The sequence below is a fragment of the Prionailurus bengalensis genome, chromosome D2, assembly GCF_016509475.1.
Source record: "Prionailurus bengalensis isolate Pbe53 chromosome D2, Fcat_Pben_1.1_paternal_pri, whole genome shotgun sequence".
Lineage (NCBI taxonomy): Eukaryota > Metazoa > Chordata > Mammalia > Carnivora > Felidae > Prionailurus > Prionailurus bengalensis.
In genome coordinates this window covers 58436391-58448595 of record NC_057351.1, presented here as the reverse complement: position 1 = coordinate 58448595, position 12205 = coordinate 58436391, and the positions used below count along the sequence as shown (strand labels likewise).

The following is a 12205-nucleotide window of genomic DNA, read 5'->3' as shown; positions in this document are numbered from 1 at the left end:
GACCAATCCCTCGTCCCAGGCGCCCTGTCCTTCCCTCTATATCTCTGCTTCCTCCACACTGCGGACTTCCCTTCTCTTTCACAGCAGGAAACCAGCATTGCGCAGAGAGGAGCGCAAGTACCTCTGCAGGTGGGCGGCCGGGAGAATTTTGTCCCGCCCGCTCCCCGTCTCCTAGTGGGGCGGGGAGAGTTACGTCGGCGTGCGTGGCTGCGCAGCCGCAGTGCCGGGCGAGTGGGCGGGGCCGGCTGTTGGCGGCGGTTGGCGCGGCCCGGGAGGCGGCTGCACGTGCAGGCGGGGGCGATGCGTCACTGATCGGTGAGGCGCGGCCTTAGGGTCGGCCTCCCCCTGGAGTCTGCGGCTGGCCCCTTCTCAGTTAGTGCCTTCCGCCAAGGTTGGGGGTGGGTGCAGCGGCCGTTGAGATTGGGGGTGTCAGGACGCTCACCGAGTAGGGGCGGCCCGCGGCCCTTTTCGGGCGGAGGGGTTGGCGAGGGAGAAGTAGGCTGTGTGAGGAGGGAAGTATGCGAGAAAAGGGGCACAGAACTCTCTGGCTCGCCCTGCGGAAGGAGGCCGGGTCTCCGGAGACAGGGTGGAAATTGGGGGGGGGGGGGGGTGGCGTCGGTACTCACGAGGCTGGGGATCCTTTCCTCCCCCATCTAGGAGGAGCAAGGATGAATATGACTCAAGCCCGGGTTCTGGTGGCCGCAGTGGTGGGTCTGGTGGTTGTCCTTCTCTACGCCTCCATCCACAAGATCGAGGAAGGACACTTGGCTGTGTACTACAGGTGAGCAGCGTGTGCAGTCAGTTCAGATTCCGGAGTAGGTTGAAAGGGGACTCCCGTTAAGAGTGAGTCTACGAAGTTGTCCCCTCTTGCAGCATCGGGGAGCTCTCCAGTCCTAGGAAGTGATTTTCGTCCCAGCCCTAGGGGAGGATGAGGGTCAAGCACCCTCTAAGTATTGGACAGTTTTAGTGCTCTCTGCATTTTGTGCAGAGGTTCAGATTTTCTACATTTATTCCTAATAGACCGCAAACTCAATTATTTGTGGGAAAAACGAAGAAGGAAGAAAGGCAGTAGTCGCTCCACTGTGACTGAAGAGGTAGATAAGTCATTGTTATATTCCATACAGCTGTACAGGCTTTTAGTTTGTAGTCACAGATGCCATTTAGAAACTCTGCTCTTGTTTGTGGTCGTTTCTTGGATTTTTTTCCCCTGATAGCCCGTAGTGACTGGTTTTGGCTTAGGAGGCCATGATGACCATGACAGTTGTTATATCTCTGGAACTTGAGAGACATAAATATAGCATTGATGGGCCATCCTCCTCCCACCTTACCCTTTCTTTTCAAATTGAGGAAAGGAGTAGCGTGGGATGTGTTGCTGTCTAATTGAGATGGAATAGCTTTTCCTTCAATGTAGTTACAACCAGTTCCTTTTGATGTAGACCGAGGACAATTTGGAGAAATTGCAATAATGTATTTGAAGGAACTTCAACTTTACTTTCAGATCCATCGAATCTTAGAAACGGTCTTTCCTGTGAAGTGCTAGTTTCAAATACAATTTTAGTGATAGGTCTTAGCAGATGGAGATCTAGCATAACAAATGACAGATTAATTCATATTTCCATCTGGTTCAGCGTTGTCTTCCTAATGGTAAAACCAAGGAAGGAACATTTCAAGGTATGGCTCTCAAAGAATTAGAGACAGACTTCAGTTCATTTTTTCTTAGTTATTTGTTATGAATTATTTGCAAACTTATTAATGTTTTCAAGATAAGAAGCCAGGTTCTATGAATTTACTATTCACTATGTAAACAGGACTTCTTTTTTATTCCTGCCTGCCAAGTGCCTCCTTTTTAGAATTTCCAAGATGTACTTTCATATTTCTCACATTTCAGAATTTGGTGAACAAGCCCACACTTATATACTATCTGTTTATAGTTTTATCCTTTCACCCTTCATCTTTTCCATGCCAAGTTTTTGTTGTTATTTTTAACACAGACTTTATGCCTCCAGTGTTTTAATACAGGTAGGTAGAAAAAAAGAGTCTTGAGCCTCAGAAATTTTCTCTTTATTTGAAAGTTTGTGTTATGTTCTTTTTTCAACCTGGTGATGAAATGTATTATGTTTTAATAGGGCTCATGTTATGTACAGTTAAAGTACCAGCAACTGAGAGCCATTAGAATTTTTTTCACAATTATTTCTCAGAAGCTTAAAGATGAGGGAGGATCCTTTGTACCCAGAGCAGTGCTAGAGACCCAGAGGTATCCTTGTTTGAGCTTATGAAACAAAGTGTAACATTGGCAGTTTAATTTGATCTTTTTTCACCTTTGGCAGATATTTTAGAGACCAGTAATTGTTCCTCATGAGCAACTCATATTAGTGAGGCTTTAGTAGGTCCATAGCATGAGTAAGAGTGAATATTTATTATAGCATTTTAGATTTGGAAAGAGGATTTCTGTCTTTATAATCTTGTCAAATTGAAACATCTTTTTGCAGGGGAGGAGCTTTACTAACTAGCCCCAGTGGACCAGGCTATCATATCATGTTGCCTTTCATTACTACGTTCAGATCTGTGCAGGTGAGTGATTCCTAGGGAAGTCCCCACGCTGGGTAGACAAGTGTGACAGGAATAGTTACCACATTCATGGGTGGAGGTGGATTTCCTTATTGCTTAAGCAAATGGTGGTATTTACTTAAAAGCAGGAGTTACAAAGTTCAGAGTACAACTGTCCCAGCACGAGTTCTGGTTTTGAACCACCTCACTCTCTCGAAGTGTGTTAGAAGTATGAGCCAGGCAACTTGGAAGGACCCACCTCCCCCATCTATATAGTGGTATGCAGCATGTTTTTTGTTTCTCATGTCAAAGTAAAAGAGGACTTTGAAACACAGAAGTACAAACCAGTGATTACTTGGTTTAGAAAGGTGTTTGGTTTCCATAGAGACCAGTTCCTGGGCCACTGTTAACCAGGAGGATCTGAATTTTTACACACAACTTTTCTGCCTGGGACATTAAGCACAATTTTATATGGAAACTTTTTGAGTGTTTTATTTTGGCAGCATCCCAGAATATTTGAAATAAGCATCTGTCCGTTGAAAACAGTATCTTGGCTATGGGAGACACTTAGTAAATATCTTTTGTTATAACAAGGTGAAAAAACAGGATTAGATTGTGCCTACTTTTGCAAGCTCAGTGTGATCATACATCTTTGGATTCAGAAGTTTGTGTAGCATCTGCTGTTAATTTTTCCAGAACTCAGGAAAACGCAATGTTTTTAATCTTGTAATTTAAGTCTAGGCTTCCTTCTAGTGAGAGTTTCATTACGAATACTTAAATCCTCCAGATTTCCTTCCAGTTCCCTTTTAGATGGCTTTGGGCAAGAATTGTGTCCATTGAAGTGAAATGTAGTGTTCTTCTCCTAGTCAGACTTATTTCCATATTGTTTTCCCTTGTTTATTTTTTCATTCTTACCTTGGTTCATGTTGTCGCCTCTTCTCTCACCAACTCTCCTTCATTACTGCTCTCCTATCTCAATCTTGCTAGCCTTTTAAAGTCTCACTGCAAATCCTTCTTCTAATCTATAGCTCCTAAAGTCTGTATGGTAAATTTTGGCTCTTAGTCATGTTTCCTTTAGTAATGTTGTTTGTACTTTCAAAGTTGCTTTGTGTATTTTCTTTCCAGAGAGTCTCCAAACTTCCTGAAGGCAGAGGTTGTAACACATTTGTATTTCTGACCTTTCTGCTTATGAAAGTTTTTAAATTGAGCTGATTTCTTAGGAAGCAGTATGGTGTAGTGAACATGGGGCCAGAAACCTGGAGACTTAGGTAATGGCTCTGGCACTAATTGGTTACATGACTTTGCAAAAATGACTTAACCATTGTTATTCCTCCATGAAAGAAGGGGTTTTAATTACATGACCTCAACAGCCCAGTCAGTAATGGTGTTATCAATGGCATCATCAGACCCTTAGAGATAAGGAGCTTTTTAAAAGTCTTGTTCAAAGTCAGTCAAATCTGTTTCTGCTTTCTTGGAGCTTAGTATTTTGAGTCATACTGATGCGGAGATATTTAAAAGATACAGACAGTAAACATTAAAACAAATTTAAAGGTTAACTGCATACAGCAGATATGCAGTGTATATGTATATATACATATATAATAATAAATTGTCAAACTTAAGACGTGAAATTTGTAAAAAGATTTTAGTGTAAACTAATATACATCTACAGATATTAAAGGCTGGATCCATTGTGGCTAAATAGTAGTGCTCTTTCTTCATACGGGACACAATAACATTCTAGGAAAGGATTGCATTAATAAAACTTTTAAGAAACTGTTCTTATAAGAACAAGACATTTATTTTTAGGAATTTTTGGAACGCATGAGAAGACAACCTGTATAAACAAGTGGCTTAACGAACTTGGCAGTTGAAAGGAATGTATAAGTAGCATCTCGGGAAATGTGAAATCCTGTATATGAAATAAAAAGAAAAAAAGCTATGCTTAGGGAAATATAAAAACTTTCAGCCTTTATATTACATAACTAAAGACTTAAATTTTTTTTTTCTGTTTATTTATTTTTGATAGAACATAAGGCAGGGGAGGAGAAGGGAGAGAGGGAGACAAAGAGTCTGAAGCAGGCTCCAGGCTCTGAGCTGTCAGCACAGAGCTCGACATGGGGCCCGAACCCACAGATCATGAGATCATGACCTAAGCTGAAGTCAGTCGCCCAACCGACTGAGCCACCCAGGCGCCCCTAAAAAGACTTAAAATAAATATTCATACTGGGAAGATGATAATTTTGGAGATAATTTAAAAGAACTATAAAAGGACATGAAGATAGGATATTGAGGATTTAATGTTTGAACTCTTTCCTAGTTCTTTAAGGTTAGAGAGTATCCTCTAGGTTTGTTTTTTGTTAAATTTTTTTAATGCGAATGTGTACACGTCTGGGAGGGGCAGAGAGAGGGAGACACAGAATCTGAAGCAGGCTCCAGGCTCCAAGCTGTCAGCACAGAGCCGGACCCCGGGCTCGAACTCATAAACTGTGAGATCATGACCTGAGCCAAAGTTGGACACTTAACCGATTGAGCCACCTAGGTGCCCCTATCCTCTAGGTTTAAATAGGGATGTATATTAAGAGTTGACGTGGAATATGGAAATTGAATTTGGTTAATGTTTTGAAGGAAATAAATTGAACTCCTCTCTTCACCTCCCCTCACTGTGCCTAGAACCTGTCACTAATGTTTACCGTCACCCTAATCTTCCAACCCTAGGGTTGTATTCTATTCTTTTCTCCCCTGGAATGTTATATGCAACCAGTTATTACATCCTTCCTCTGTTAGGTCTCCTGGACTGACAGCTTTCAATTTCCATGGCCTTTACTACATTAACTTAAATAAATCAATACTTTAGCTTCCCAGCTGGTTTTTCTACCTCCAGATAAGATGGATAATGAGGACTGCATCACATATAAGCACAGAAATTAGGAAAAAACATATTTTGAAAGGTTCGTTTGGTGGCTATATGTTAGATGAGCTAGGGAGAGCCCAAGCCCACCAGTGAACATTTAGGGCCCACTGTCTAATTTCACATTCTCTTCTCAGAATTTGCACTCTCCTCTATATCGCCCCTTTTGCTCCAGGCAAGCCAGCTTGCTTCCTATCATTATACATGTGGTTTGTCCTCAGTTGTGTGTATTTGATAGGATAGCTCCTTTTTTAAGTTTTTGAAGCTTTATTAAACATTTCAAACAACTGTGAAACAAACACACCAGAAATAAAGCTCCAGAATAGCAGTCCAGATGTTCCTCAAGTGTAGCCTCATGGTCCCATTTCCTAGATGGACTGCCTCCCTTCGCACTCAGGCAAGAGAAAGATGGATGGTTTGGACTGGAAAGACAACAATGTTGGTCCCTATGGGCAGGGCCAGGAGAAAGTGTCATTTGCCAATACTTGTTACTTAAGCGCAGAAAAAGCAAAAAGCCAGTGACCGTCACAAGGTCTTCCTGTGTGTCTTCATAATGTACAGTCTATATGCTCAGGACTGAAGAAGCTCCTGGCACGAGGAGCTATTGAACCTAAGATGTGTTCTTATTTCTCTTCCTCTAGACGTGGCTTATAAATACTTCACCTCGGAGAGCTTTCCAAACTATTATTCTACTCTTTATCACTTACCTAGCAATTCAGTTTATAATCTGTTATTGTGTACATGTCATCAATTGCTTTATGAGGATTTTATGTCTTATGTGGGATTGTGAGCTTTTAGAAACAAAGATCATGCTTCCTTTTTTGTTTGTATTCCATAAAGTAATATGTTGCTGTATTCTTAAATAAGGTTCAGTGTGTCCAGAATATGCAGTAGAATTAAAGTTCAGAGCAGAAGTCCTAATGGTAGTATCCTTGTAGGTAAGCCATGTAGTTTGCAATCCTAGGCCAGCTCCAGGAAAATAAGGGACTCTGAGAGACTAAACATTGAAACTTTCTAAGGGTGCCTTTTTTTTTTTTTTTTTGGCCCCAGCTCCCACCTCCAATCAACCTTCCCACTCTGGGTTGTCCATATGCATCTTGATTGGGACATTAGCTATAAAATATTTTGTTTTATTTTTCATATCTACTAGGATGCAAAAAGAAATTACTCTGATAGCTAATCTTTGGGGACTGAAATCGTAATGGAGCTCTTCTGTACTTACCTCTTAGCAGTTCTCTGTAGGTTTTCTTCTGGGACCAGTAGTTCTTTGACAATATGTGTCCTGAGTATTCATGAAATATTTTTTTTTCCTCAGACAACACTACAAACTGATGAAGTTAAAAATGTGCCTTGTGGAACAAGGTAAGCTTTTCCCCTTGCTTACTAACCTCTCTTTAATTCAGATGGAGTTTCTGTCCACAAACTGCGATTACTTAAACTAATTTTTCAGATAGACGTGATAGTAACCCAGGAGGATTTCTTTTCTGAGCATTATTTGAGTAAAGCTGTGTCTCCAAGCTTTCCATCTTAGAAGCCATTTGGTACTGGAAAAAGTAGTTTTGGAACCGGCAGACCTAACTTCATACATCAGCACTGCCCTGTGTGCTGTATTGACTTTTTTTTAATAGACTTTATTTTTTAGAGCACTTATAGTTTGATAGCTAAGCAAAAGGACAGAGAGTTCCCATATACTCCTTGTTCCCATCCATGCCTTTATGGATTTAGTTAGGCTTAGTTTTCTTGTTTGTAAAAGTTGGGTAATAAGACCTATCTTGCAGGGTTATTGTGAGGATTAGGATTAGTGTATATAAAGTGCCTAACCAGCACTTGACTCAGAGTACGTACTCAATAACAAATAGTTCGAATGAAATCATCTCACTTTCTTGTCATCTGTACTACTAAATGCTATCTAATTAGAGTTTCTGGTTCATGAGGTCTGGAATGAGGCTCAAGAATTTGCATTTCTAGCAGAAGTTTCCAGGTGATACTGCTGCTGCTGGTCTGGGGACCTTACTTTGAAAGTCTCTGCCCTAAAGAGTTTTAGGGACAGAACAGCCAGCAAAGCCTAAATTATTTCTAGAGTATAATCAGAACATTGAATTGCGTAACAAAAAAAAGAGTGTAAAATTCAAGGTATTTTTTTAAATGCCCTATTTGAAATGACTGTCAGTATTACAAGCCTGTAAGAGAGGCTTGGCCATCTCTGGACGGACAGAAATGCTTGTAAAAAGGGAGAATTTCCCTCTGTTTTAAGTTTATATATTTGATATCAGGTTCTTCCTAGATCTCTCTGTAACTCTCTTTTATGGATTTCCTTTAGAGAGGACTCAAAATTGGCAGCTGATGAGATTTGGGGTAAATTTTATCTTCATGCTTCCCTTATTTTCTCAGATTTTTTTCTGTGAGCAGGTATTACCTTTTATATCAGAAAGAAAATGTCCTTGTAAGTTGTTAGGAAGACTTAGTTGTTTAGTTTCAAAATCTCTAACTTCATGAATCTTAAATTGAGATTCACATGTACCTCAGGGTCTGTGCTAATAGGCCAGGAAGCCATTACTTAACAAGACCTATCTTTCTGCAGTGTCAATTTTACTTGAGGGTTTGAGGAGAAAGTCTTTTTTCATATTAGAATAAATACAGTTTAAAAAGATTAAAACTCCTTATGAATTATTAAGATAAGGCAGGAGACCAAAAAAAAAAAAAAAAAAAAAAAGTCAGCCCATGGCTGGCCTTAATACACCTTGGGGAACCATTTTACTTGGTCCCTTGATGGAAAAGTTTGAGAAGTGTACTGCGTTAGCTGTTGGCTTCAGTTAATAAGGGCAAAGTGCCTAAGTAGCCCTACGTTATACATTTAGTCTTCATGTGAGCTGATTTGATTGCTTCAGTTACAGAGGTGAGACTTGGTTATGAGAGGAGCCAGATTAAATGTGTACAGGGATGTTTGAGTGGTGATTGAGTAGTGGTTATTTTAATTAATGAGTAGTGTATGACTTTAGATTTTCCTTCTAAATTTCTACCATGTGGGATATGTTTGACAATGTGGGAATCTGGGATTATGATAAATTTTATTTAGCTCACACTTTTTCCATTTCTTTGTTTTTAGTGGTGGGGTCATGATCTATATTGACCGAATAGAAGTGGTTAATATGTTGGCCCCCTGTGCAGGTATGGTACCCATATATTCTGTTGTTTTTATAGTTACAATTAGAGTATTTATATCTGAAGAGATTCCTTAAGGAATAAAAGGGTAGTTTTAAAGTTTTATGACCTCATTCATTTCTGATATATATAAAAAAATGAGAATCTTTTCCATTTCTGGGAAATGGTGGCAGAAACAGGTCACAAGTCCTAAACAGAGTTGACTTTCTGTAACTTTATGTGTTACTCTTCTCTCATCTGAGTTTTCGAAGAGCAAGATGGTCATTGATTATTTCTAGAGTTTCTAGAAAGTAGCATTTTATCCAGTCAGGATGAGAGAATTTTCTTGCATGCTAAAAATCTGTAGCAGATCAGAAAACACTGATTTATAACCATAGAAAACTTCTAGTTGAGATTTGCTATAACTTGTAAAGTGATCTGAAAGTTCTCAGTATGGGGAAAACACTTCCTTGGTAAAAGATGAAAAGCCACAGAGATGGAGTGGTTACTATTCATATCAAAAACTTAGAAGTTATGGAGAAAGATTTGCTTTTTTTTTTTTATGTTTGATTTTTTTTTCCCCCCAATTTTTTTTTTTTTTTATTGTGGTAAGATACATATAACTTAAAATTTACAGTCTCAAGTATTTTTCAGTGTACAGTTCAGTGGTATTAAATACATTCACAGGGGCGCCTGGCAGGCTCAGTTCATAGAGCATGTGACTCTTGATCTAAGGGTTATAAGTTCAAGCCCCACAGTGGGTGTAGAGATTACTTAAAAATAAAATCTTAAAAAAAAAAATTCACATTGTTGTGCAACCATTAACGCCATCTACCTCTTTTCATCTTGCAAAAATGAAACTACCCATTAAACATTAACTCCCATTTCCCTCTCTCCCCAGCCCCTGGCACCTACTGTTCTGTTTTCTGTCTCTATGATTTTGCCTACTCTGAAGTACCTTATAATAAGTGGAACCATAGTATTTGTCTTTTTGTGACTGGCTTATTCACTTAGCATAATGTCCTCAAGGTTCGTCAATGTTGTAACATGTGTCACAATTTCCTTTTTTTCTAAGGCTGAATAATACTTTGTGTATATACCACATTTTGTCCACTTATCCATTGATGGAAACTTGGAGTGCTTCCACATTGTAGCTATTGTGAATAATACTTCTATGAACACAGGTGTATGTGGGTCTGTTTGAGACTCTGCTTTCATTTGAAAGATCTGCCATTTTATCTTGATCCTTTTTATTAAAATTTGCATGTATGTTGATACGTACAGGATAGTGTGTTTGACAAAAACAGCTTAAAAAGGTGAAGTTAGAGCCTTTTCCCTAAGGGTTTTTTTATTGTACTTCAGAAGACATGATACCAGCACACATATATACATAGATGGATGTATGTATTGATGTATGTCGGAATATAAGGTCATGCTAAATTTCATGGCACTGGTACAGGCACAAATAGCAAAAGAATTTCAGAGTAGAAGGCAAGCTGTATTACTGTCAAGTGGATTTGGATTATATTTTTCAGTTATTATTTTCCTTGTCTTTTTTTTCCATCTACTTTCCCTGGTTACAAATCAGTGGAATGGATTATGATTGGAAAAATAGACGAAGGGAATTTATTGCTGGTTCTCTAACCAGAGATAAGGAAACTGTTGGATCAACAGTTCATTTGGTAATGACCAAGCAAATGAGTTAGTCAGCAAGTATTTATTGATGGCCTATCAGTTGTGATCTGGAATCCAGTTACACCTGATATCCTCCGTGGGAAAGCCAGTAGAACTAGTCTTTGGGTCTGAAGGAAGAAAGCAATGTTTTAATAGGTAGAGCATGGATCTGGTGTGATCTAGTATGTGCCCTTAGGCACATTTTTGAAATTCTGTTTCCTATTATGCAAAATTTGGAGGGGTTTTTTGTGGAAATTAAATGGTAATGTACATAAATTCCCTGATATAAAGCCTGGCCCAGTGAACGTTTGCTTCTTCTCCTTTGAGCCTGGTATCTTTTTACAGCCTTTAAAAACTACCTTTTCATTGGGGAGGAGATGGGCTACATGGGGAATGGGTACTAAGGAAGGCACTTGAGCACTGTGTGTTATATGTAAGTGATGAATCACTAAATTCTACTCCTGGAACTTACCTTACACTATATGTTATCTAACTAGAATTTAAATAAAAATCTGAGGAAAAACAAAAAATCACCTTTCCAAAATGGTCGTTTGCAGCTGCTTCCTTCTTTTATTTCCACTGTTCTTCAATTGATTCAGGCCCTCTTTACCTCTTAGCTCAACTTTTGCTTTGCAGTAGTTGCCTTATATTTGCCCTGCCCCACAGTTCATCTTCACACTGCTGCCACAGTACAAATGTGATTGTGTCATGTGCTTGTTTGAAAATTTTGACAGCTCCTTATTACCTCCAAGATAATGTAGACTCTTCTTAGTATGGAATTCAGAATTTGCCCATTAGAATTGCAAATGTAGTAATATCTGGAAAATTCAGCACAAGAAATGCTCAATGTTTGTGAATTGTATTTCATGTTTTCAGTATTCTGTTGTCACTTTTTCTCATGTATATTATAACTTTTACCTTGGCTGAATTAGAAGGTACATGGGTAAAAATGGATTGTACCTCTCCTTCAGTGTTTGATATCGTGAGGAATTACACTGCAGATTATGACAAGACCTTAATCTTCAATAAAATCCACCATGAACTGAACCAGTTTTGCAGTGCCCATACACTTCAAGAAGTTTACATTGAATTGTTTGGTGAGTGTCTTATTTGTTTTAAATATGTGAATGATTAGTTGGAAATCTTAGTCAACTCTGTGGACGCTATAACAATATTAGTAAACATTATGTTATTTCAGCATTTCTTCTGAATTTATAATAGAGCATTTGTCTTTAAAATATTCTTTATCTGAAGTTTAAAATTTCTTATTAAATTAAGCAAATAGTTACTCAAAAGATATTTTAAGAATGAGAACCATTTTCTGAAATGCACTATGTATAACTTGATAGTGATTAGAAAAGGATCATTATTTATAGACTATATTCTGTTTTTTTACTATGATAATTTAGTGAAAATTAGCTTTGTTGTTATTTTAATAGATAATTTGGGGAAATTTAGTAGAAGTCTGTTTCTTGGTGTTTCCCAAGACCCACCCCCATGTTTGATGATTTGCTAGGAAGACTGACCGGACTCAATATATGTTCTACTCTCACCTAAGATGTATTATAGCAAAAAATATACAAAGTAAAATCCAGAGGAAGCCAGGCACAAGCTTCCAAGAATCTTCTCCCAGTGGAGTCATGCAAGGATACACTTTGGTATTAAACGGTGACAACACATATGAAATGTTGTCTGCTAGGGAAGCTCATTAGATACTTACTGCCCAGAATTTTTATTGGAAGCTAACATACAGGCATCCTCTGCCTAGTACATAACAAAATTCCAGACTCCCAGAAGGAAGGCACATGTTCAGCGTAAACCACATTGGTTGTGTAAACAGTTTAGGCACAGTGAGTCATTCTTACCAGTTCCTGGAATAGTGGAAATCCTTTCCAAATTCAAGTTCCCAGGTGACAGCCAAAGGCCAACTTA

At 38.9% G+C, this 12205-nt stretch overlaps 1 protein-coding gene across 1 annotated transcript in view; it reads left to right on the top strand.

The window, feature by feature from the left end:
* The first annotated feature begins 210 nt into the window (after nucleotides 1–210).
* The window catches only part of ERLIN1 (ER lipid raft associated 1), a 36086-nt gene continuing 24091 nt past the window's right edge, over nucleotides 211–12205 (top strand). The window contains 6 exon segments of the mRNA XM_043597240.1: nucleotides 211–315; nucleotides 658–781; nucleotides 2490–2571; nucleotides 6774–6820; nucleotides 8565–8626; nucleotides 11245–11370. Of these exon segments, the coding sequence (XP_043453175.1) occupies nucleotides 669–781; nucleotides 2490–2571; nucleotides 6774–6820; nucleotides 8565–8626; nucleotides 11245–11370 (430 nt within the window). The 5' untranslated portion in view covers nucleotides 211–315; nucleotides 658–668.